This window comes from Papaver somniferum, chromosome 2 (assembly GCF_003573695.1).
Source record: "Papaver somniferum cultivar HN1 chromosome 2, ASM357369v1, whole genome shotgun sequence".
Classification (NCBI taxonomy): Eukaryota; Viridiplantae; Streptophyta; class Magnoliopsida; order Ranunculales; family Papaveraceae; genus Papaver; species Papaver somniferum.
This window is the reverse complement of record NC_039359.1, coordinates 71,465,394-71,493,293: the sequence shown is the minus strand read 5'-3', so window position 1 is coordinate 71,493,293 and position 27,900 is coordinate 71,465,394. Positions and strand designations below refer to the sequence as shown.

Below are 27,900 nucleotides of genomic sequence, written 5' to 3'. Positions count from 1 at the left end.
AATTTCAACATCTAGTGCAATTGTAATGGGGTTTTGAGCAGTCCATCAATGACTCTAGCAATGGCATTCAAAAATATCCAAATTGGTCCACCATCTATATCTGTCGGTGTGATACTCGTTCAACCACCGAATCTTCCTTGCCACACCATTTGCTGCATAAAGAACATAAATTCTGACCAATAAATACTGCCTAACCACATTAAGCATAATATTATTACTATCAAGTATTGTAGCGCATAGTGTAAACAAGTACCCGTTTCTTTTTTCTTCTAAAATAAAATTAAAAATGTAACTATGTTGGAGATCCAATGGTAGTTGGATGCTCTTCTATTTAACAATTGGAGGATGATAATGAGTAAAGTGGGCCCAGTTGTTTCTCTCGTCCGGATCTTGAACGAATTTTTATTTTAGTAAGCTCGCATTTTCAATGTGCAAATGACCTGTATACATCGGGAGATGATATAAACACCGAGGGATAAATCCCAAATTTCTCTCCCACGTGTCACGTGTCACAGAAGTGTGTGGCACGCCACCCACTAGAGTTAACTAGGGGCTGCATTTTGTGTGGTGGGTCCAATAATTCTGTGAAAGGCGGGAGAAAAATCGTGATTTCACACTCGGTTTCTGTAGCATTTATGTACATGCAGCCCAAATAGAGCGCTAGATAAATCTAAATGCACCCGAATGTCCTTTTAATGGTAACAAACTCTACTTATAAGCAAGTATTGAAGAACGTAAAAAATTACAAAGAGCTGAAGCTTATCGAGCTATTTGTATGTGAGTAGAATTTCATTTCATCTTCCATCGTTTTTCTGTAGTTTGTTCTGTTTTATTTTCCTTAATTTGTCTTATAAATGTATGATACTCATTATTGACAGTTGTGGTTCAAGCTTAACAAGTTTTAGTGGATATATCTGATCATTGCTACGTCAAGTGTGTGTGCATTACGTGATTCTAAACCCTTTTGTCGTCATGTCTGTTACCATTACTGCGGCCTTATCAGCATGCTCTCCTGCTAACCATTCACTAAGAACAACATTGGTGACAAAGATTAGTGGAGGATCAGACAATGTGATTCCTCTTGGCATGAAATCAGAAACGAAACCGTGTTTTAGGGGGTTGAGGGTTACAGCAAAGACCCAAGCACTTGAAAAGATCAAGGATGACTGCGTTTATCGGGGAAACTTCACAATCAGATCGTTTGAGATTGGCCCTAATCGGATGGCAACTATAGGAACATTCTTGAATCATTTACAGGCAAGAATAAATACTGCGAACTTTTATATCTCATATCTTGATATATCCTCATAGGAATATTATTAGTTATGCAAGGTTTTCATTATGATCGTAGTCATGCAAGTAAAAATGTCTTAGGCTCGATCATTTCATTCGGATGCAGGAATCAGCAGCTAACCATATTAGGGATATTGGGCTGGTGGGTGATGGATTTAATTCGACGCCAGAGATGAGTAAAAGAAATCTAATATGGGTTGTTTCTAAGATGCAGGTTATCGTAGATCGGTATCCTTCTTGGTAAGCCAGTTCTTGTTTATTTTTTTGCCTTATCTGCAGTACCTGCCAGTCCATCAGAACATGCACACAACGAATAAATATTTTATAAATATAAAGTTATTCATTGCGGTACGTTTAAGTTGATTGACGGTATATCTGGTGGCAGGGGTGATGTTGTTGAAATAGATACCTGGTTTGGTGGTGCGCCTATAAAGAATGGTTTCGCTATGCATTGGCTTCTTCGTGATGCCAATACTGGTGAAACTCTCGCTCAAGCTAACAGGTAATTATGACATTAAATATTTACTAATCTTAATGTTACAAATATTACAATTTCTACCCTTATTGTTGTTTACCCCATTGTTTTTAGCCCGCTTAAAAACTAATCTTAATGCAGTGTGTGGATTATGATGAATAAAAACACAAGAAAATTGTCTAAAATCCCAGAGGAAGTTAGAGATGAAATAACACCTCATATAAAGGATTATCGTATCTGGGATGACATCAAACTGTCAAAGCTTCATGACAACGAAGCTGACTCTGTACAAACTGGTGTAATTGTAAGTTAGCTCATAATTATTAATTAAAGACTTGCAATGTATATGTTGCTAATTTCTCTCCTCTATCATCCTTGTTGACTTGGATGATGACATTGGCACCCATTTACTAAAATCGACTAATAATAGTATGAAAAAATATGCAGGCACAATGGAGTGACTTAGATGTTAACCACCATGTGAATTTTGCCAAGTACGTTGGATGGATTCTCGAGGTAGCTAGATAATTAATTAATCCTGCTCGTCTTTTGTATTGTGTCTATCTTTGGCTTGTTTCGGAAAGTTCAAAAATAATAGATATGTCAAATGATTTTGCAGAATTCTCCTATTCCGATCTTAAAAAGCCAAGAGCTTTATGACCTGTCTCTAGAGTTTAGAAAGGAATGTGGAGTAGGCGATGAGCTAAAGTCTTTAACAAGAGTTGTTGAAACTGATAGTCATACGGAATGTCAACACATGCTTCAATTTGAGAGCGGAGGGGAGGTTATGAGGGGAAAAACTAAATGGAGGCCAGCTAAACAAACCAATGTTGTAAACCTTTGGAGTCTGACTAAATAAAGCTTCATTCCACCACAAAATCCGCGGTCAAACCCACTTTTCATTTTAGGAATACTTTTCCATATGCTAATACCTATTCCCATTTACTTCAAGTTCTACCTGAATTATTCCCTCCAAAAAAAGGTGTTTGAGTGTGTTTTTGACCGTTAATAAAAATGTAAGTTATTAGGATTTTTTTTTCCTTTCTGTTTCAGTGTGTTATTTCTGTTTCAACTGTACACGTGTATGTGTGTCACAATGGTCCAAGTGTTGTAGTCTCCAGTTGTAATGACAACATGTATTAGGTCCATTTATCAGTTCAATAACCCTATCTTTGGTATACGTACCAAGATAGAATCTCTGTAATCGTATGGTTTCACTTCAATAAAATTATTCTTTTCCAATTTGTCGTATTTCACATCTAACTTCTATCATAGCAAAATCACAGCTTTATCAGTTAATCAGTACGGTACACATGAAACAATTACCAGCTGGTTATGCAAGATCATTCGGGTTGCAGGAAACAACTGCTAACCCATGTAAGGGGTGCTAGGCTATTGGGTGATGGATTTGGTTCGGTGCCGGAGAGATTAGAAGAAATCTAATACGGTTTGTTGCTAAGATGCAGGTTCTGTGGATCAGTATCCTTCTTGGTAAGCCAGTTTTTTTGTTCTTTGCCCGCCTCAAATTCATCTAGTAGTTCTCTGAGTATACCATGCATAGTAATGCAGTGTGTGGATTATGATAAATAAGAAAACAAGGAAATTTGTCTAAAATACCAGAGAAAATTATAGGTGAACTGGCTGCCGAAGCTTCATGACACAATAGTGCTGATTTTGTCCAAGCTAATTTAACAAGGTGATTATCACTAAGATAGAAGGAGATCTTTCCATCTCGGTGTTAAGTTTGAATATTAATGGCAACTTGCCTATTGTATACTCTCGGGATCAATGAATTGCGTTTCAGCAAGCGAAACAGAGTAAATTTGAATTCCACTAATCGAGAAATTATTTGATGACACGAAGAAGCATTATCCCGTAATTAAAGTGAATTGTTTTGAACCAAGCAGTAAGGCATGTTCCTATGCACATGGCAAATATCAGATTTTGTCATATATGCATCCATTATGGGTATGCCGAAATGCCAAACATATATGGCTATATGTCAATTATAATATATAGGCATACACGACAAACTTTTCAGCGAGCGATAGAGACTCAATCGCTAAATGATCTAATATCGCTCGTTGGTCATTCCAGCGCTAGCCAAGATGTCGCTTGATGGTCTGATCATCGCTCATTAGTTTCTCTTCCAACGGCTATAATTTCCCCAGTCTATAAGTACCGAATTTCCAACTCATTTCAACTCACACCAGAATTTCTAAATCTCTCTAGAGTTGCTCAATCTCCAATTCTTTTCATCACTCTTCCAATTCCTCAGAGAGCAGGGCTGATAATACGAACATGGATGAGTTCGTAGCAAACCAACATGCTGTCGAAAATCAAAGAGTCGTTAATCGTGCCAATGTGCGAAGTCGAATTAGGAGGTGATTACCAATATTTACTACTGAGGAAGATGAATGTAATTGCAGGAATTATGTTTTTTGTACTGAGACTATATTCGGAGAAGAATCCCGTCACCAAATTTTGTGGGAAAAGATATTTGGAAAATTTCAAGAACAAACAATGAACCCCAAGCAATCGTGATGTTGGGGTTGTCTCATCACTTCACTGTAGTGAATACATAAATTAGTAAGTATCTTGTCTTACTTACCGAAGGTCAAAACTTGAAGGATGGTGAAACTATGATCGAACTTGAACAAAGGTGTCGTATGGAATATCGTCGCATCTGCGGAAAAGACTTCTAATTTGGAAGTTGTTTGGAGATTTTAAGAGTAAATATAATCCACAATTTATATTTTAATTTTTTAATTTTCCACTTAAGTCATTAAGTTTGAAAGTTGTTTTAAGTATTAAGTTTTACAACTTGTGTTATTTTAGTTTAAACAAAAATGTATCTCTACTTAAAATGTAAGATTGGATTAAGAATAGAATTAGCTTAATTTTTAACAATATCAGTCATATTTTCAAATTCATTAAACTTCGAATTAATCATTAATAGTCATTTTACAAAACATAAAACTAGACAATAATAATTTAAAATATAAACTTTAAAAATAAAAAATTGGTACACTGTTTTTTATCAGTGTTATAAAATCTAAATAAAGGTTAAGTTGAAGAAAACAATGGAAAACAAAAACAAATCAAAGCAAAACTAGGAAAATTTTTAGTAAATGGTTAGCTGGATAGGATGCTGATAAGGCCGCAATAATTGTACCAGCCATGATGAATAAAGGGTTTAGAATCACGTAAGTGCACACACACCTCAGCCCTAAGAAACACACCATTCGCTTCTATTTCACTAAAGAGAAAGCAAACGGTAGCAGTGTATACTTTAGCAAAAGATCCGTTCATATCTTAACTGAAATGTGATAAGCTTGAACCACAACTGTCAACAATGAGTATCATACATTCATAAGAACAAACGAAGGAAAATAAAAAAGAACAAACTACAGAAAATAATGAAAGAAGATGAAATAAAATTCTACTCCGTACACTGACCAAATAGCTCGATAAGCTTCAACTCTCGTAATTTTTACTTTCTTCAATACTTATAAATAGGGTTTTTTATAGTTAAAAGGAAATTTGGGTGCCTTTAGGTTTGTCTAGCGCTCTATTTGGGTGCATGCACGGAAATGTTAAAGAAATTGAGGACGGAATCCCGATTTATCTCCCGCATCTCACAAAATTGTGGGACCCGCCACACAAAACGTAGCCCTCAATTAACTCCAGCGGGTGGCTGGCCCAACAATTCTGTGAGACGTGGGAGAGAAATCAGAATTTCTCTCTCGGTGTGTATATCATCTCCGGGTGTATACAGGTCATTTGCACATTGAAAATGCAAGCCTTACTGAGATAAAAATTCGTTTAAAATCTCGACCGCGAAAAACAGCTGGGCCCACTTTACTCATTATCATCCACCAATTGTAATGGAACTCATTATCATCCACCAATTGTAATGGAAGAGCATCCAACTATCATTGGATCTCCAACATAATACATTTTTAATTTTATTTTAGAAGGAAAAAGAAACGGTTACTTGTCTATGCTCTACTCCCTCGATTCCCTTTATATAGGTGGAATATGTGAAATCTTTTAGAATAAGAAATAATTTTGATTTCATAAAAAATTATTTTTCTATTTTAACTTTTATCATGTTCCCAATACTAGAGATGTGAATTTGATTGTGATGATATTTGACTTATTCAACTAAGGATATAAACGGGAAAAACCTATCTTAGAATCACATTTCCGCCTACCTAGTGAGACAAAAGGATTTTAAAAACTCCACTTATATATAAGAGACGGAGGGGATACAATACTTACATAATAATAATGATTAGGGAGAATTTATTGGTCATTGTCTATGCCACCTTGATAGGCAGTAATATATGCTTAATGTTTAGGGAGAATTTATTGGTCATTGTCTATGCCACTGGGGAGCAAATAATGTCGTTAAGGAAGATTCGGTGGTTGAATTTAATTATCCCCGACTCTAACAGCATTTCCAATGCTAGGGGTGAAGGTAATCCTAGGTGGAGGTCCTATTAATACCTTTTTGTTGTGGGTCATTACTATGTGGCTAAAAAAAATGAAAGTTATACTTTCTACCTCAAATTTCATCTCCAATGCCAAGATATTACTACCCTAGAACTTAGAGACAAATTAATTTTGGAATAAAGAATTGATTATGTATCAAAAGACCTTGGGTCATGGAGAAGGTAAAGATATGACTTTCTCCTTTACCCTTTCTTATGAGATGGCATCCATGTCATGCTTTTACCTTACCTTGACCTTGGCATTGGAGATAAATTCTTGGTTAGAAAAGTGCTAAACCCTAGGTGTCTTGTCTTTTTAAGACCTTCACCCCTAGCATTGGAGATGCTCTAAGTTTGCCGAGCGAGAAACCCTAGTATCACACCGACAGATACAGATGGTGGACCCATTTGGATCTTTTAGTAATACCGATGCCAGAGTCATTGATAGACTGCTCAAAACCCGATTACAAATGCAATAATAGACGTTGAAAATTACTCTTTTATCTTAATTTCTTTGTGTTACCCTAATTATTCATTATCTTAATTTCCTTGTGTTATCCTTTGAAAAACCTTTTAAATACTTTTCAATGAAATCACGGTGCATTTACTAGGGCAAATATGTAGTAGTATTTACACTTTTCCTTTCAAAAAATCTTATACTCCATGTGCATATTTGTATCAACCTTTATCGTTTATTCTATCAGGTCTCTATGTACAGAAAATATAGTCAATCTCTGCATACTCCATTAGAAAATCATAACTTCCCATGGTCTTCACCCCATATCATAAGCATCAGTACTTATGAAGTTTGGGAATGCTGATACGAATTTGATGCAAGGCAGCGCAAGCGCTTAATCAGCACGACGATCCCGACATTTGAATCAACCGGAAGTTCAATGAGTCCCTCCAGATTGCAGCTAGCTTAGTGATGGGCTCAATATCATGGATAGCATCAGATTATCTTTAAAACTGATTGAAAATAAACCCATAAGTAAAGCAATAATTATTACTAGTACTACTATATCTACAATCCCCTGGCACATGTCAAAGACAATGGATGAATTTGTTAACTACTAATTTCCACGTTTCTTTCATGGCAATGTATGTATGTACCTCGTATATATATGTAGTCAAGTAGCGGACCAACTTGAAAAACATGTTTGATGGCATCTGCCAAAGCTAGAGTACATAACACTGTTGTAATTAATTGTTTATATAGTGCTCTGCACCACTCCGTGCATATAGGTCTATCCAGCAACGATTTATTTATGATAAAAACCTACTTTTATTACTAATTTAGTGCCTTTATCTATTCTCTCCGCAGGCCCTAAAATGTTAGTATCAATCCCGCTGCACATGTTCCTCATTTCATCTAAAGATATTTATAAAAGGATCGTATATTTATAACCGATGAAGGCTTTAAAATGATAGATAGTACAAAACTTATCTTCTAATTGGTATATATACAGAGTAAACATCATGCTCTTTCTTACACAACCCTTGCATGTCCTCTATTTTGAGTTTCATACTGCATGAGCGTGTGTGTTTTGAGTGCAAATCATTGATAAGATAAGTAACAATGGCTGTTTCCGGTGTTGCTTGTACACTTGAGTTAGTAGTAGAAATTAGTAGCTCAGCAGACATGTTTTGGGAATCTCTTAAAACTTGGTCAGCTATTTTTCCGGAGGTTCTACCCGAGACTTATAAGAGTATTGAAGTAATTGAAGAAATGAATGGAGAAAAGAATGGATCTGTTACCCTCTGGAAAATAAATCCAAGTAAGTTCAAATTTATTGCATATGCCAATGAAGATGGCAACAAGCAACTACTATATTAAGATGAAATGAGAAATCAAAGGCCAAATGGGACTCCGCTTGGTGAATTATGGTGCAAGTGTAACATATTTTTGTCACTAATATGTTTTCTTTTTTTCCTTTTTTTTTTTAGGTACATTGGTTGAAGGGGCTCCCGTTATGATGGAAGAGATGAAAAAAATAGAAAATCTGGATGAACTAACCAAGACAATAACTTACAGTGTTATTGGTGGAGATTTATTAAAGCTTTACAAAAGTTATGAACCTCGGCTTATAGTTACTCCAAGTGATCATAAGGTTTTTGATGAAGAAGACGAGAAGGTCGAAAAAAGAGGAGGGACTGTGAAGTGGTCAGTGAAGTATGAGAAAGTAAATGAGATGGTTCCCGAACCTTACATGATTAAGGAAATGATCTATAAGACCATACTCAAAATGGATGAATACATCCTCGCTAAGATAAAAGAAGTGACAAGTGATAATTACTGAAAAAGGATGACGAAATAATCATGCATCTTATAGATGTTTTATCAATGTACTAGTTTATTTAAATGAATGTAGCTATGCTTTGAGTTTATGCATCACTACAAGTATGTTGTTCTTTTTACTATTTGATTTTAATGTATTAGGTATCTGTGTAATCTTGGTTTATTATTAATAAAATAAAAATAACAGAAAGAAAAATTATGCACGAAAGACAAGACACTGGTTTTAATATTAATAAAACTGGCAAATAGAGATACCAGACACTCGTTTTATAACCAAAAATTCATCCAATAATGACGTATGGAACCTGCACCCCGATTTTAGAGGGTACACAAATTTGAACTCAAGATAAATGTTACAAAATCATTATTATTTAAAAAAAATTAACTGTTTTGATATTTTTTTCTTATCTTATTATTTTGATATTGTATTAGATATGGAATAATTTTGTATGCCCCAGAGAAATCCCCAACTTGTGACTTCATGTTAGCTGTAAAAGTCATGGGCCAATGAAGCTGACTTTTACAGTTAATAACCAAATTTACCGTTCTGAGAGATTCAGGATTTCTCATGATAAATTAAGATTCAGTTGAAAATAAGCCCATATTGTCCATATATGTTACGATATTCCCTCATTTGTAAATGAGCTTTGATTCCTGGTTAGTAATTTGGCGAATTTTTAAGGTCAATTGTAACCCCGGTTTAAAAACGCCACTTTTAATGTCTGTCCGAACAATTTGCGTATCATCCGAATTCCCAAATCACTTGGAAATTCAATTCGTCTCCATAATTAGGGGTGAGCCTGGGCCGGTAAGGATCGGTTTTCACCTCATCCACATCCAATCCAATCCACCACGGATTTCAAATTTGGTATCCGTATCCAATCCAACATCTGACGGATTTGCATCCAGTGGATGCCCGGATGAACGGATTGGGTGCGGATAATCCAGTGGATTTGTGTTAGTTAAAATTTATAATGAAAAAATAAAGCCAATATAGATGACTTCTTATGGAACTTACATATTTTATATATGTATATAAATATGGAAGTGCCATGGACGACACTCAAAGAAAACACCTTAAAAATTCCAAAATTGTCTATATATTTTCTAGAAACTATATAAATGCCCTTAATCTAACGGATATGGATGTCCAACGGATTTTCAAGGTTGCATCCTAGCCCAATCCTTAAACTGTTAGATTTCAAAAATCTCATCCGCGTTCAACCCATAGCAAACGGTCTGAGAATCCATCCGCAAAAATACGGTTGGTCCCGGTTAAATCTACGGATTACGGGTAAAATGCTCACCCCTCGTGAGCCCGCTAGTTCCATTCCTTGTACAGTGTTTTGTGACACACAGAACTATTTTTTTTATTGTCAGGCCCAAAATATTTTTCAGATTTTGTGACAATCATTATTATTTGAAGTTATATAAAGAGAGTAATAAAACACAAGTACCTTTAATATTTTTACTTGTATAACTCTTCTAATTAAATTGTTTTATGCATCCTATTTCTCAGGGGTATAATCGTAAATGAAATTTGAATATAACATATCCAAAAAATCGTGCCTCGGAAATTTACAAATTTTATCTCGTTCGAAAGCTTTTAAAGAGATCTACACAACGAGTACAAACAACAATATCAAATTTACCAAAAATCAGAGGTAATTATTCTTTAGACATGATACATAACCATCATGTAGCCACCACAAAGGATGCATAACACATTATACAGATACCACAAAGGATGCATAACACAATATGCAACCATATTTTGGTTCATCATCCATTAATTTGGTTATGAAACCACCAAAGCGATGTACACACTTAAAAAGTAACATTTAAAAAAAGAAAAGAAAAAGGATTGTATAACGAATTATGAAGCCACAACAAAGGATTCATAATTATTTAGCCATATTTTAGTTCATACACCCATGAATTTGGTTATGCAACTACTAAAATGATGTATATGTCTGAAAATAACATTCCAACAAAAAAATAGACGCATAATGAATTATGTGGTCATTTTCTCAACTGCGTAACATATTATGCAGCCATTTTCTAATTGATTTCTTTCCTCACAAAAAAGTTGATGTATAAAGCATAATGTGTTATGCAACCATTTTTTCCAGATACATGGCAGGTTATGCATCCATTTTATCGGATGCATAAAAGACCTTTTTTTATTTTTTTTATTTTAGTGTTAACAAAAAAGTGGTTGCATAATGGTTATTTAGTCATTTGATCGACCATAACAAGTCCTGTAGACATCATTTTTGTAGGTGTATAACAAGTTATACAATCATTTTTTGATTGATTTCAGTGCTAACAAAAAATGCAGTCATTTTTGTAGTTGCATAATCCATTATGCAACCATTTACTCGACTACATAACAGGTTATGCAACTATTTTGTGCGGCTATTTCTATAGTTGTATAATGCGTTATACATCAATATTCTCAAATGCACAATTATGCAACCTTTTTTTGTTTGGTTTCAGTGCCAGCATCATCAAGGTATAATAAATTAATGAAAAAAAAAGGTTTAAAACAACAAAAATGAACGAAATTGCAAGTTGCTTTTTTATCCATGTGTAAACATACCATCATAACTGAAACTTTAAAACATGGATGATAGAAAGAAAAAAGAATGGTAGCTAATATAATAATACAGTGTGTGTAGTTAAAAATATCCATATTTTAAATATCCGTTTTTTTAACCTTAAAAATGCGTTATGCATTTATACTCCAACTGTGGTTTAAAGATGGAACCATATCCTTTCACAAACTTCCTGTAATAGCTTGTAAGGCCTAGAAATCCTCAAAGATCTTTGCTGGTTTTAGGAATTGGCCATTGTACCATGCTAGAGATCTTAGCAGGATCAACTACCACTCCCTTAGCTATTATAATATGTCCAACGTACTCCAATTATGGTTGAGAAAAACTGCACTCGGAATGATTTGCATAAAGCTGATGTTGTCGAAGAAGATGTAGGGTAAGTTCCAAATGGTGCACATGTTCATCAAAGTTGGGGTTATACACCAAAATATCATAAAAAAAATCATGATGAATTTTCTTAGATATAAGGTTGAAAGATGTTATTCATCAATAAGTGTAATGTAACTGGAGCATTATTGAGGCCAAATGGCATCACTTTGAACTCATAATGGCCATGATGACCTCTGAAGGCAGTTTTGTGAATGTCAGATAGATGCACTCTAATCTGATGATAGACTTAAAATCAATCTTAGTAAAAATGATGGCGTTGTTTAATTCATCAAATAACTCATATATCACAGGGATATGAAACTTATATTTGATAGTTATGTCATCGAGTTTCCTGTAATCAATACAGAATCTCCAAGTGTTATCTTTCTTCTTGACCAACAAAATGAGAGAAGCAAAGGGACTACGGCTTGGTTGGATGATACCAGAAGACAATATTTCTTGCACTAATTTTTTAACAACAGATTTCTAGATATAGGGACACTTATAGGATTTCAGATGGTGGTGAAGAATGAGGTTTAGGGGGGATTGTATGATCCAATGATCCGTGAGGTGGCAAAGTGGATGTTGTATTGAACACATCAGAATAATAATGGAGAAGGACAAAAATAAACTCAAGGATGTCAGTAGATGTAGGGTAGTAAAAACTGAGTACAAGTGACCCACAATTCTAAAAGAAGTTTTCTTGAAGTAGTCCATTCTAGCACTATGTTAGAGCATTGCTCGGTTGAACCCACCAAGTGTTGGTATGTCAAAGTTGGTTGTCATATTTTAGTATCAAACTCATCTAGAGTCGCTTGATTAATTACTAGAGTCAACTTCGTTTAGGTTAGACTAGAAAGTCTAGGAATGTTGAGACTTACAAGTATTACTCTGAGGACCTGAAGAACGCGAATAAGTATCGACTAAAACGAAGATATCATCCTTCCGCTTGAGGTTAGTAATGTTGACTTGACTTGTTTACATTCTTATCGTGTCTTTGAAGTCGTTTAAGATTGAAAACATAATACGCGCAGTTATATTTATGAAAATCTAGTATTAGAGTTGGTCATATGATTATGATCAAAGTGTCAAGGAAGTATATTGATTACGAAGTATAACGTTTATCTTTTGAACTTCGTAAATGCGACATCAACATAATATATATATATATATATATTATATAATGTATGTAACTTGTTACTTGATTGTGTATGGGATATAGGTGTGATTTCATCCTAGGAAACTATGTTTTATTACATTGGTATAAGGAAGTAGATATACGAACTTGTTTCGTGGTCGAAAAGAAATCAATAGATATGTTGGTCCGGTATTTCATAACGATCTTTTGAATTACCGATTCATACCTAAGGTAGGATTTAAGGTATAACCGATCTTAACTTAAGTTGAAAGTCAAAGTAGAACTGATCATAACTTATGTTGAAAGTCAAAGTAGAACCGATCCTCACCTAGCTTGGGATATGTGGTAATCTAGCTTCTGTTGGAAATTAAGGTAGAACCGATCCCTAACCTATATTCGGAATCTTGGTAGAACCGATCCTATCTTTTGTTGGGAGTCAAGGTAGAACCGATCCCTACCTATGTTTGGTGACTTGGTAAAACCGAACCTATTCTATGTTAGAGTCATGGTATAACCGGTCCCAAGGTAGAGCAAGATGTTACCATATTTCAACAGTACTATGGGTCATTGAGCTAGTTCTTTATTTTCAAATGGGTAAACATTTCGCATATCGTAGCAGTATGTGAATTACGGCTCTTGGGAACCTCTCAAGTTTGAAAGGTAATAGTGTCATTATTTGTATTGGACTTGCAGCTAGTATCCTATACCCATGAGATGAGCACAAAACACGCATGTAGTCATAACATGAGAATAAAGTGGACCAACTAAGGATTAATAACTGATTAGTTAATGCGCATATGTGAATTTATCTAGAGCCATAAACCTCAAATTCAGCTACGGAGATGGGGGGAGGCTAAGGTGGGCTTTAGCCCACCCCAAAATTTCAGAAAACGTTTTTGGACCCTCATAATTTTCATAAAATTTATATTTAGCCGACCTATAAATTTTAGATTAGCCCTAATATTTATAATTACATTTAGTTATGAATTTAAATTATATTTAAGAAAAATCCCTTTCAATCACCTTACATAGATATATAGTACACAGTCTTCGTTTTTTTCGATATGCAGGTACATTTCAAAAACAAAAAGAAATATCAAAAATTTAAATTTGTTAGTTGTAGCAATTTCTTTACTACCCATTATTGATTGTGCACAATATAGTTCTGTTTACTTACTTATTTCAAGTGCGAAAACTAATCCCCACTGATTTCGAGAGGACCATTTACTTTTTCGAAATAACAAATTTAGATTTGGATTTTTTAAATTTCCTACTTTTATTTTGATAATTACTGAAATAATTTTGATCATGTTAGTCAGTTTAACTATAATATAAGCATAGTGATGGATTTCTTAGTCAAGTTTATTTTCAAGTGTGACAGTGTTATTTAGCTCTAAAAAATAGACGAAATTTCCAAAATTTGAGGCGCCCGCCTAATATATTGGTGGCTATACTCTGCAATGCAAACACTTTTCTCAATCTCTGATGATTAGTTCTTCTCTTATGATTTCAGGGACTGCCCGGAGCACCAGGAATGAAGATGTACTCGAAAGATGACATGTTAAAGAAGAATTTCGGGGCCAAAGAAGGTGATGAAGATGATGACGATGATGATGAAGATCAAAAAGATTTCCCTACCAATTTGGTACTAAAATTTAATTTCATTAAATTATGGGACACATTCCATGCTCGTCTCCTAAACTATGTGCAGGAAATTAACATGGACCTTTTCTAATATAAAGTGTTGAGAGAAAAAAGAAAGTGTAGAAGATTGGATGAAGAAGATTACTAAAGAGAATTTCAAACACTGGCGCAGCATTAAAGATCCGCGCTAATAAGGCAACACGTAGAATATAACAATGGTGGAGAAAAAGGAAAGCTACAAGTTTACAAAAAGGAACTAAGACAGAACTTTAAGACACTACACAAGCTGTTCATTTACATTTTCCAATGAAATAGCTGAGAGAGAGAGAGACAGAAAAAATGAATGTGCATACTGGGCTGGGTTGGGGAACTTGCTTCAAGTTTGTGAAAAACTGGCATCATAATTATATATCAATAAGTTACATAATTGCAGTGTTCTGCAAAATATCTTGCAAGTGAATATAAGAAACTGCAACTGCACTACCTGAACAAATGAAGAATTAGGAAACAGTACATGTTAACATCTCCACAATTCAAGTTGATGTTGTAATTAATAATAAAACCCAGCACCCTCTACATATAATAATCCTACTAGTGCTTCAATCAACCCTCCTGATCTAATACACTAAATTTTCCTTAATTTCCTCATCAAGAGAATCCAGATTTCGAAGTTTAATTTTATTTAAATACATTTTTCAACTTACGAAGTTGGAGCCATTAGTAGTAAGTGACAAAATTTTGTCAAGTTGGGTGACAAACACATGGTTTATCATCTTCAACAACGGTTGCATCACGCAAAAAATGCAAAACAAAAAGAAAAAAAAAGTGTTTCTTAGTGTTTCTCTGGATCTCACTTTTAGTAACTCCTGAGCTACATTGAGGAGCAAAAGGTTGAAGTTGAAGAAGATATGATAAACTTTTGACAACCCATATCGAGAAACTGAATATGGGGAGAGTTTGCCCACCAAGATGCTGCAAACTTGCAAGAGTAATGGGTTCAATCCAGATTCTCCTAGGAGGGCTTGTCATACTAGTAAGTATAACGAGTTTGTTTCGATTTTACTCTGCCGGTTTTTTCATGCACGATGAGGGCATCTGCAAACATTTTTATGGTGTTAGAGATTCGTACAGTGGTTTCGATACGAAAGCTTTATCAGATCGGGTTGAAGAAGTGTTAATGAAAATGGCAACTTTGCAAGATCAACTTGAATTTACCGTACAAAATATAGACAAAGATTGTAGAGTTAGTATCGATAAATCGAAGTATAAGAAGTTTTTGGAGGATGAAGTGATTCAACTATAAGATTTAATATATAGAAACGTAATTTATGATCGTTGAACTTACGATAATTACACGATAAAATATGCAAGAATTTTTAATGGAGAATACCTGGTAGCGCTAATCCGTGTTACGATACCGATCATCTTTGTAGCAGCGGTAATACCTTGTGGAGGTCATGGTTTATCTCTCTTAACCTTAGCCGTAATGAGTAAAATCCTTGGATACAATAGTAATGGTTATTGTTTCCCTTTAATAGGTAGAGAGAGGACCAAGTTCCTAGGGTTTTAGTATTAGACATTAGATCTCGACCGTCCATCAAGGAAGAGCATAAATAGGATACTAACTCCTTATATAAACCATGAATTAGATATTTAGCAATATCCTAAATATAATCAGTTTCTCACATGGGCCCAATAGAGATAATTATCATATAAAAAATTATCTTACATTCTCCCACTGGTCCATGTGATAATCTATAAATGGTAATTGCAGGAAACATAAGGCGCGCGTAATTTCTAAATAATAACTTTAGTGGTTAACGTAATACTTTGATCAAATAATCTATTCATGCGAGTTATAGCGGTTGCACATTGTCTTGTTATCAACATGTTCCCTTCCATGTACCACAACATGAGTACCTTGCTCAACTAGGCCTTAAATAGGAGTATCATAATGGTCCAGTGATGTCTTTCAGAAAGACGATTTTTGTTAACATTCATCCGTTCACATAAATGTATACTAAACATGGATACATAAATAATTGTGAATAACATTAATAAGAGCTCAATAAGTGTCCAAAAGTAAGCACATAAATTAGCTGAGTTCAATAAGCAATTACTCCCACATACCTGAGATTTTAATCTTTTCTTAAGATGTCTTAAAAGGTAATTATTCATTAAGTGCATCACCGAATGCAATTGTGCTTAAGCGATAAATGAACAACTATTGTTTCTGAATTTCCTAATTTACGCATATATACTCAAGGTTCATGTGTTTTGTTCCCTTCGTATATATATCGTGTTTTAATGCTACGATAAATTTCGGCAATGTAGAGACAAACCTGAAGTCTCTAAGTATCGCAGTCATAAATATTCAAACTCAATTGTGGGACTAGTATTAATGGATTCTTCCTTTATAGAATCCATACATCCACAAAAATTGAAGTCTGAAAACCCAATCAACTCTTGTTGGGCTTGCTAACTAATTATAAGACATAAGTTAAAATAGTATCTCAAAATTCTTGATAACTTTCCTGTAATTTGTTCCTCGATTCTTTAGGCATTTAGTTAACATATCAACAACTTGTTGTAAGTTTCGTATCAGAATTAAGACGTAATGAAGATTAAATTTATATCTTCTATCCTACATGAAATAAAATCTGTTAAATATGTTATTATCTCAAAATTCATTGAATATTCGATATATACCTTATATGAGAGCTTTAGTAATCCATATGATATTACTATCACATGGTAAGCTCCAGTGATATCCTTTATTTCAAAAAATATAGAGATATGCATAAAGTCAAGATCACTACTCGTAGGTAGTATGTCTTAACATACAAGATCAAGAGTATGAATTTCTCCCACTGATCTTGAGGTATATGCATAAATCTGTAATAATTTCATCCAAAACTTGAAACATTTATAGTTTTGTTGAATTTCATATACCATTATGGGAGGCTGCTTAAATTTCATACTTTGATTTTTAAAATTTGTAGACTAAAGTTTATCATTAATAAAGGATATTTTCACATTTAATTAATGCAACTCTTAGGTCATACTGAGCTACTAATAATACTATGATAATTCTGAATAAGTCTTTCTTTGACACGAGAGAAAAACTTATTTATAATCAATGCATCGTTTCAGAGTAAAATCTTTGGAAATAAATCTTGCTTTATACCGTTTAAAATTGCTATTACAGTCGGTCAGAAAGACCCACTTTCATACAACTGATTTGTGTCTTTCGCGCAATTAAACAATATCCGAGACTTGATTTTCAACCAATGATTTTTTCTCACATAGCATCAATCCATTAATCAAAAATATTACACATAATATTTGTGAACCTAAAACCGAGTCTTTGCCATTTCATATCAAAATGTAATAAATTCTTGTAAGAAAATCACTAAAACAACATGAATAACTTTCTTTCAATCTCTATTGAGACCTGCTTAATACTGGTTCATGTTGTTATCAAAAAATTTCTTTATTAGCAGTAGTTATATTATGGAATATTGGATCAGTAATTTGTGGTCTTTCATTATCTAACATTCTGATAATGAGAAGATTCACAATATATGTAGAAATCTTAAATAAAGGGATCATTATCATGATTTCTTGAACATATATATCCACGTACTCCCACTGATTAAGCCATCATTAACGAATTTATATTTTCGGTTTCAATAAGTCTCATACTACGGTTAGAACGTTAAAGAATACCATTTGGATTATTTAGGAAAACCAATGAACCAATAATAGTTTCCAAATCCAATTTTCAGTCTTTGGAATGTAAGCCCTCACCTCCAATTGAACAACCATAACTTAAAGGTGATTTAAACTAGGTTTCCAGCCATTCTAGTCCAAAGTGTGTCTTTGAAACTGCTTTACTCAGAAATCTATTTAAATTACACAGTTTTTGAAAGAACATACATTCACTGATATATGGTCATTATGTATAACTCATCATGCTTCTAACCATTTTCATAAAAGTATGATTTTGCCTTTTTTTATACACCATTATGCCAAGGATAAGTTGGCCTTGTGTATTGAGCAACAAATCCAAATTTTTGGAGATACTACGTAAAAGATTTAGGATATTATCCTTTTTTGTAATACCTTTCAGAATGTTCAACACATTTATCATACTTTATGATTTTCACTTTCTCTATAATTGACTCTCAATTTCAATAATGAATGTCCGAGAAACCATCCACGGATTGAGATTCATAATGCAATTGATAGATGTGCACAGTAACGCGAAAAAATATCAGGTGATAAACAATTTTATATTCCAAAAAATGGACTATTAAAAGTCTACAAAATAATCATAATCAACAATTAATAAGAACAAAGGCTGAAATTTATAATAGAGATAAATGACAATTAAGCTTATAATAGTTTCATACCTTTAATAAGATTCTCCTGTGGGTAAAACCTTATCAAGGAACAATGTGAGACATGAAAAAATATTAGTACATATTTCACGTTCTCATACACACAACATTATGTTTGTTTAATACCACAACTAGAATCACCTGTGGGAGAATCTCGTCCTATCATGTATTAACAAACTCAAATAATTCTAATGTTCAACCCAATACATCGGAATAATAGTCACCTGTGGGTAGCTATTATTTTACATGTATATGAAACATTTAGATAAACTTAATGATTGTTTAAACGTGTGAACCAAAACTACTTGTGAGCAGCATTGTTCTAATCGTTAAGTCAAACTAAAAGGACTCAAAAAATACAATACTTACAAGATAAGAGTTTAGTATCACTGTGGTGATAACTAAACAATCCAGCAAATATGTACAATTGCAAATATCACACTATTTTTTCTTGTGACATTGCATGGTCCTAATCAATGATATGGAAATCCTTGATCTGATCATAAAATTAGTAGTTTATAAACAATTATGAGTAACCCTGAAACATTAATCATAAACATTTATTCAAAAAACATGTCATATATAATTTGTAAAAATGTCCAACACCCTTTAATTAAAAAAATATCCAAACGTGATGAACCTTTCATAAACCAAGATCGAGCATTAAGCAAGTCTATAAGTATAATTCAATAATAAAATTTCGTTGAAGAAAGTTCTTTGATGCATCGCTAGTTAAATTCTTATGATTAATGTTATAGCTTAGATAATTATTTTCACAAATATAAGAAATAACCCAAAAAACAATAATTTTTTATTTCTTCTTTAAAAAATGCAACGAGCTTTAGACTTAAAATAACATATTTGATTGTCCATTTAAAATATGAAAATCCATTATGGTTACTCAACTTGAAAATGCTTTGGTTTGAGTAAAAAAAATTTTATGAATTTTATACGAAATAATGAAAAATTATGTCGCATTTTATTAATCATGATCTTTATTTTTATGTCAAAGTGTAGTCAAAACGAGAAATGACATTAGACACACATTTAAGCATAAAATGATTCAGATCCATAATATATGATGAAATAAAGATCACATCCTTCAATAATTTTCTTAAACATGTGAACTCAAATTACCTATGGGTAATTTTTGTTCTAATATATTTAAGCAAAATAATTTTATAAGCACTTGACATTATAACAATTATAACTGGAAATTATTTGACATCACTGTGGTGATTTCCAAACGACTCAAAAATAATGTCATTATTATAATAACTCAATAATTGATGAACCTTGCTTTATGGTTTGGCATATGAATTCGTGCTTACAATAAATCTTTTATTATTGCTAAGATAAAACACTCTAGTATCACTATGGTGATAACTAAAGAGTCTTGACATAATGATCTTAAGGACAATAATCTCATTCGATAAAAAAATATCAACATTGGGAGAAAAACTCATACCATAGTGCACAAGCACACAAACCATATCATAATGCACACACAAAATTAATGTTGTCAAAAAATGGTTTTGATCATAAAATTTAGAAAGAAACTCGATAAAAAAAATCGTTTTATTGTTTCGATAAAGCGAAAGGGTAAGTTAATTTACAATAAAAATTGGTTTCAATAGTTTTAAAATTAATACTGTCTCATTATCTTAATATTAACTAACACGTAAACTTGCCCACAATAAAATATTAATGTTTCCAATTTTTAATGTCTTAATAACCATTCACGTTATGAAAATATTCTGTTTATCTTCATTTGTTTTGGAGCACTTATTGATTCATGCCATAAAGATATAATGCCTAATAAATATTTTCTCATTTATATCATATATCCAATTTACCTCCCTTTCACATACAAGACAAGTAGAATATATGGACTTTAGTGGATCAATTATGCATGTTTATGACTACGTGACGTCGACATTCTTCCATTTCATTTATCATCATTATTACGTTCATTATCACCTCATATACTCATTATATGCCATTATTTAAAAATAATATTCTTACAATGATTTTTTCTATTGTTTACATGCCAAAAATAAAATCATCAGGCCAAAAATAAACTCATTAAGCAAAAGATGTTAATTTTTATTTACATAAAATAAAGGGCAGGACATTAGTATTAAGTTAAAATATATTTTCCTCCAAAATTAAGTAGGTCATTAATGTAGAATATATTTTCTTCCAAAATCAAGAGAGAGATAATATAAAATATATAAGAAATCATAAGTAATAATGGTCACATGATCTTAAATTATATAGTATACCATAATTCTCAACTGACTTGATTTTGATGTGATAATGAAAAATCACACAGGATTTTGACGTCACACAGAAACTTGTTGTGTGAGTATGATATGGGTCATGCTAGTTAGATGAGAAAAGGAATGCAATTCCATAAGAACGATTATGATCACATAAAAAGAAAATAAAAAATCAAACCTAAATTTTATTTTATTTTCGCCGATATTATTATTGCATACAATAATAGACGATCATGAGTTTTAAACACAAGCTCTAGATGCCAACTATGAGATTTAATTTATAGAAACATAATTTAGGATCGTTGAACTTCATGATAATCACACGATAAAATATGCAATAATTGTTAATGGAGAATACCTGGTAGCGCTAATCCGTGTTACGATACCGATCATCTTTGTAGCAGCGATAAAATTTGTGGAGGTCATGGTTTCTCTCTCTTAACCTTAGCCGTAATGAGTAAAATCCTTGGATACAATAGTAATGGTTATTGTTTCCCTTTCATAGGTAGAGAGAGGACCAAGTTCCTAGGTTTTAGTACTAGACATTAGATCTGGACCGTCCATCAAGGAAGAGCATAAATAAGATACTAACTCCTTATATAAACCATGAATTAGATATTTAGCAATATCCTAAATATAACCAGATTCTCACATGGACACAATACAGATAATTATCATATAAAAAATTATCTTACATCAACCTCTTTATAATGCTCATATTTCTCTTCGACAGATTCGACTACCGAAAGTTCAAGAAACTAGAAATGCGAGTACTCCCTCAGTTGAAGACCCATTAATCAACTCGTTTATAGTGGAGGAGATTCGCAAGTACATTACTGCGAAAACAAATATAGCTGGGAAGGTTAATGGAATATATATACATATATATGCCAGTTTTTTATCCTGGGTTACAATTCTAGGCCACTTTTTTTTCGCATAACAAAATTAGACTTCCATCCAAATCCGTTAGTTTTGTCAATTTTTCGGTCAATTCGGTCAATTTCTCCTCATATGAAATGAGACAATGACACCCAAATTACCCAAATACCGTTTATACACGTGTAAGGCTAAAGGGGTTTGATCTAATAGTAGTGTTAATCACATGAAGAATGAACGGCTTAGATTAGACGGAATTGATAGGAGACAGGTGTATTTATTTTGCCCACATATCTCATTAGAGCAATCTATGAGATCCAACGGTTTAGATTAAACAGATTTGATAGCAGCCACATGTATGTATTATGTCCACATATCTTTACAGAGCGCATCTCTATAAGATCCAACGTTCGGGAGCCTTAGTAATTTTTATAGGTTTTATCACCAAATCCAAACGAAAAAAATCGTTTCCTCTTTCTTTTCTCCTCTTCTCTGAGTGTTGGTGAGTTTTGATTGAGAGAATCAGTTGATGAAACAGTATAGATGTTAAGGAGATGGTGTTGTTACAAATCATGATGAACTGAGGTTATAAAACAGAGAGAGAGAAGCATATTTAGGGGTTAGGGTTTCTTGATGTGTCTGAGAGTTTGTGGAATTAATGTATCTAACAATTATTGGATGGGTTTGGTTGAATTGGAAATTGGAAGTGAGTGATCGTTCATATCAATTAAGAACCGATTGAGTGAATTAAAAGGATCGGGAGGGTGTAGTATGATTGAGATTGAGATTTTGATTTGGGTTAGGGTTTCTATTGATCGAAACAATGGAAGCAGGGAGAATTAGAATTTAGGGTTTTTGCTTGTTAAGATGTTAACTGAGAAAAGCTGTGATGGGTTTTCGTTACTGAAAGTGAAGAAGATTAATTAGTAATTGATTCTCAGATTTAATTGGTTTCAGGATTTTGAAGAATTGAAGAAGGGTTTTATCTGAACTGCAAATCGAAAAAGTTAGTACAATTACTAGATGGGTTTGTTTCAGTTGAGGTTTAGATTGTAGTTTCTTTATGGATTAGAACTTCATGAATTAGGGTGAAGATTTAGGGTTATGGGTTTGAATTACAGATGAAACAGCTGAACCTGATGGTGATAAATCAAAAGCAAGAAGAGTCAGTTTTGCTTGGGTAGAACCATGTTTGAGGTAATTGTCTTATGAGTTGATTTGGTAAAATTGTTCATCTCATTGTTTAGTTCCTGAGATTTGGTAATTGTAAATAAACCTGATGGTGTGTTATGGAGTTGTAGTATATTGTTTAAAATTGTGTTAAAGTACAGGGGAATCTGTATATGTGAGAATGATGCAGGAACTGAGATGACTGGTGAAGATATAAATTAGTGGTAGGTGTTAGGGATGTGATTATTTACATGGACACTGCCGCGGGTGTATGATACGGACACGTATTCGTGTGTCCAATACGGCAATTCTAAAAATACACGGCAGTATGCATAAAAATATTACTAATTTGATAAGATATGCAGAAATACAGACGACACACGTGAACAAAAGTTTAGATCTGATTTTTATGAAATATTAATCTTGTGGTGGGTGGTGGCTTGCTAGCTTGAGCTTTAATTGGGATCACATATGTGGCAGCTACCTTGGGTTTTTGTTTTTCTAACTTCAGCCTTATATTTACACCCACAAAAGAGTTTTATGTGAATAAAGTAATAAATTTTTAATTGCTTAGTACTCAAGCTGTGTCCAAAGAGTGTCAGTATCTGTGTCCATATGTATGGACACGGGACACGAGCATACATCTGAAGTTTCCGTGTAACACAGGATTATAGTGATCAAGGATGGTGGATGTGTTCTGAACTGAGAGTGTTTCAAGTTGAGATGATGTTGTGATGCTTAAGGAATAGCTGGATTGAGTTACAACTAAGGGATGTACGAGATTGAGCTGTTGTTGCTATGAGTTCTGGTCAACTGAAGCTACAGAGTTGCAGTTGCAGGTAGAGGAGTTAGGTTATGTTGCAGCGGGACATGCAGTTAGAGGAGTTAGGTTATGTTGCAGAGGGACATGCTGTAGATGCAGTTCTAGCCAAGAAACAGTGAGAGTTTGCTGCTGTCTAGCATGGTGCTGTCCGAGTATTACAGGGAAGATGGTAATCTGAAGTTGCTGTCGTTATGTATAGCAGTTCCATAGCAGGATCTTCTTAAAGTTATCATTGGAGTATAACTTGCATGCAGATTCTTATTAGGGGGTAATGTTTGTACAGTGGAGGTTGCGAGCTAGATCATTTGCTCATGGCAACAAATCCTGCTCTGCTTTGGCTTTTAGACTTAAAATTTGTTTGCTTCTGAAATGAAGGAGTGAAGTGTAATATTTAGCTTTAGAGCAATAATTCATTTAGAGCAGTATTGAACTGCATACATGAATACGGTGAACTTGTAGATCCAGTTACTTGCTTTCCAGTTTTTTTTTTTTTTTAAAGTTTTTATATACATGTCTTCAATGGCTTGAGAATTGCAGCAGGTGATTGAAGCTGCAGTTCAGGTGTTGCTGCTGCTGTTGGCTAGATTGTGCGAGTTGTTATTGGTTTAGGTGATGGGTCTTGCGCAGTCAGCTAGATATGTTGCGATGGTGGTACTGAGAATGCAATATGTTGGAGCTTTTGGTTTAGAGAAATGTATAGAAGATGATGCTGCTGTCGTCCCGATTAATGGCTGTAAAAAATTAGGTGATGCAGTGGATAGATCTGGTTTGGAACCTGACATAATAGAAATATGGGTTGTGTAAGAAGGAAACGGAAGTAACGTGGTACTGATGGTAATCGATTCAGATGAGACTTGAAATGGCACTGAAATTCAGCTGGAGATGTGAGGTTCAGTTGTATGATGATGACGTGTACAGATAGTGACGTGTAAAGATGGTGACATGTACATATGGTGACGTGTATAGGTACACATGTGTACCCAGTCAGCTCTGAGTTACTGTGCAAAATCGGCGAGTTAAACTGCAACTCGTCGAGTTAAACTGCAACTCGTCGAGTTCAATGATTCAAAGGGCTCATAAGTCTTTTTGCCCTACACTAACGGTGGAAAAAAGGTAGATAACCACAGTTAGCCATTTTGGTCAAAACTGCCCTAGTTTTGCAACGTGAAAAAAACTAAAAACTGGCATAGAATTGTAACTCTCAAAATAAACAGGCCTAGATCTGGATTTCACCAGAGGTTAATATATATGGAACAGAAAAGATTTACAACACAATAGGACATGCTTGTGTTCTAATGAAGGAGGACTTAGAAGAGTACATGAATTACGACATTGGTTCTTACTGTAAAGATGATTGGCCTTTAGCGCAGAAGCTTATGATTAAAGGATGCGATCCGTTACCTAGGAGGCGTTGTTTAACCAGAGCATCGAAGCTATATCTGAGGCCATACTCGATTAATGAGTCGTTATGGAAATTGCCGGACGGAAGAAATGTTCGGTGGGCTAATTATCAGTGCAGAAATTTTGAGTGTTTAGCAGCCAAGAATCCAAAACGAGGTTATACCAAATGCAGTGGATGTTTTGAGATGGAAAAGGAGAAAGTTAAGTGGATGGGTAATAGTAGTACACCAAATGCGCCAACTTTTCGGATTAGTGATGTTCTTGAAGTTAAGCCTGGGGAGATAAGAATAGGCCTTGATTTTGGTATAGGCACTCGAACTTTTGCTGCAAGAATGAGGGAACAAAATGTGACAATTATCTCAACCTCGGGGCGCCTTTCAACGAGATGATTGCGTTAAGAGGTTTGCTTCCTTTGTATATAACATTGAATCAAAGACTGCCATTTTTTTTATAATATTATGGATTTGATTCATACAATTGGGTTCTTAGATGGTTGGATTGATTTGCAACTAATGGATTGATCGACTGGGATTGAATTCAGAGACCTGGTGGACTACTCTGGGTAGACCGTTTCTTCTGCAAGAAAACTGAGTTAGATGACTTCAGGTATATGTTTCTGCAGTTTAGGTACAAGAAACACAAATGGGTTATTTCTCCCAAGTCGAAAGACGAAGTTTATCTATCTGCATTGTTGGAGAAACCACCAAGGCCACCATGGCAATATTTCTTTCTTTGCAGCCATTTCTCTTCTTTATCTACATTCTTGTAGATTTTATGTTTCACATGTAACCTGATCGAAATTCATATACGTATTTCAATTGATTGCTCTGATCTTGTAACACTTGGGAATGTATATACTAATGCATTGTTGGCCCCTTATCTCTGATCCATTAGGCTACTTCGTGACTAATGTATGCGTCAACTGGAATTCTCCCGTCTACAAATGTAATCTAATTATACCAGCATTACTACGAATTTGAGCCAAGTGTTTTGGATGGGACGGCAACGGATACAATACACCTCTTGATTTCAAAGTTAGATTTTATTTTTTTGTATATGTGGATTTCTTCTGTAATTTGCAAGACATGGATTATAACTTTGTGCAACCAAATCAGCTTTCTATTGGGTTCTTAACATGAAATTTTACTAACAACATACTTATCTGTAAGATTTGTGCTTCGCTTGGAAAAAGAATCTGCTCTACAAGGGAAGGTAGGCTGTGGGCATACGACATACCCTATAACTATATAATTTTCATAAGGGTACTTTAGTGAAAAGATATAAATAGTCAAATTAATTTTTGGTCAATTTACCACCCTTTTAGATCAAGTGAATGTTCCACGACGTGGACTCTAATCTGGTTATACATATATGACCATTTTACAAATCAATAAGTCTAGAAAAATCACGGTGATATTCCCGCAAGACACAAAAAATGATGGAGCCCACTGAAAAACAAAAATCCACCCTCTTTTTTTCTTCTGGTGGGATCTCCGGGACTGAGTGTCGGTGAATTCACGGTGTGTGTAGCATCAGTGTTTACAAATTATCTTTAAATGAAATTAGGAACATGTGCAGCAGGATTGACACTATATTTATACAAATATCTTTAAATGGAAATAATTATGCTATATTCACACAATTAATATCCATTAAACATGCTTAATGTAGACAGACGAATAACAATTCTCCTCTCCTTCTCATGAGAGGAAAAATAACCTAGCCTCCATTATTTTCTTCCTTAAATTTAGCAAGATCATCTTTCTTCTTATTTTTTTCCTCTGAAAAGTCCTCTCTCGTCTGAATGAATTTGAGAAGGATGTCCCCCTAACCAGTCCCGGTCTCCCTTTAACAGATGCCTGGAAATGGGTCACCCCTTAGTAATTAGGTTTCCCCTTATCCAATGTGAGAGTCCGTATAGTAGTTTTCTCCCACGAGCGCAAAAACCACTTTTTTAGCCAATTTCGCCGTAAAAGCTTATTTCTCCAAAAACACCTACAAATAAATAAAACAACCAAATAAGTATAGAATCGAGCACTAACACTATATACAATTGAGATATATTAGACACATAAATGCGTCTATCAAATACCCCCAAACTTATTATTTGCTAGTCCCGAGCAAATCAAAACTACAAAATAAAATCCTAACTCACTGTCGCAGGCATCGTCGATTGCATTTAGCGTATGCAATAAGCCTTTAAACCCCTAGGTGGCCCTAGTGGCCGAGATACAGGCTCGGGAGGGCTTACAAGAGATATACCCACAAAACCTGTACTCCATACCTTAGCTATCTACGCAGAACCTTGGAAGGCACTAAAGAATCTCCTTGGTTGGCATACTTATTGACTACAGGAAGAAGTACCATGATGCGAAATTCCAATTGTTGTACACGAGTTTGCACTCAAGCATACTAAAATTCATATAAAGTGACAGAGCTCTACTCAGATAGTTGCACTATGGACATCATATTCGGAGTCAAAACTAATCACATGGATAGATCAAGAAGATGGATATAGAAAAACATATATGGTTTTGATGTTTACTAAGTGAACGACGTTTCCCATATCTGTCTGAAGGCCTCCGCCAAAATGAACCTATCCTAATGGATTGA

The 27,900-nt window shown here is 34.1% G+C and overlaps 2 protein-coding genes and 1 pseudogene across 2 annotated transcripts; all 3 read left to right on the top strand.

Moving 5' to 3' along the window:
• The first annotated feature begins 972 nt into the window (after nucleotides 1–972).
• Nucleotides 973–2,627, top strand: LOC113351356 (palmitoyl-acyl carrier protein thioesterase, chloroplastic-like). Its single transcript, XM_026595359.1, has 6 exons — nucleotides 973–1,257; nucleotides 1,400–1,533; nucleotides 1,679–1,795; nucleotides 1,910–2,072; nucleotides 2,216–2,284; nucleotides 2,388–2,627. Exons 1-6 carry the CDS (start codon nucleotides 973–975, stop codon nucleotides 2,625–2,627), a joined length of 1,008 nt encoding a protein of 335 aa, XP_026451144.1.
• A 5,216-nt stretch (nucleotides 2,628–7,843) lies between these two features.
• Nucleotides 7,844–8,564, top strand: LOC113351355 (MLP-like protein 423). The gene is made up of 2 exons (XM_026595358.1): nucleotides 7,844–8,042; nucleotides 8,212–8,564. The coding sequence occupies exons 1-2, from the start codon at nucleotides 7,844–7,846 to the stop codon at nucleotides 8,562–8,564; spliced, it is 552 nt and encodes a 183-aa protein (XP_026451143.1).
• Nucleotides 8,565–15,278: 6,714 nt separating this feature from the next.
• LOC113347991 lies at nucleotides 15,279–26,166 on the top strand (annotated as a pseudogene).
• Nucleotides 26,167–27,900: the final 1,734 nt, after the last annotated feature.

Coding starts and splice junctions, on each gene's coding strand:
- LOC113351355 (XM_026595358.1), top strand. CDS start 7,844: ATGGCTGTTTCCGGTGTTGCTTGTACACTTGAGTTAGTAGTAGAAATT. Junction 8,043..8,211: donor CCTCTGGAAAATAAATCCAA/GTAAGTTCAAAT, acceptor TTTTTTTTTTAG/GTACATTGGTTGAAGGGGCT.
- LOC113351356 (XM_026595359.1), top strand. CDS start 973: ATGTCTGTTACCATTACTGCGGCCTTATCAGCATGCTCTCCTGCTAAC. Junction 1,258..1,399: donor CATTCTTGAATCATTTACAG/GCAAGAATAAAT, acceptor ATTCGGATGCAG/GAATCAGCAGCTAACCATAT. Junction 2,073..2,215: donor CTGTACAAACTGGTGTAATT/GTAAGTTAGCTC, acceptor AAAAATATGCAG/GCACAATGGAGTGACTTAGA.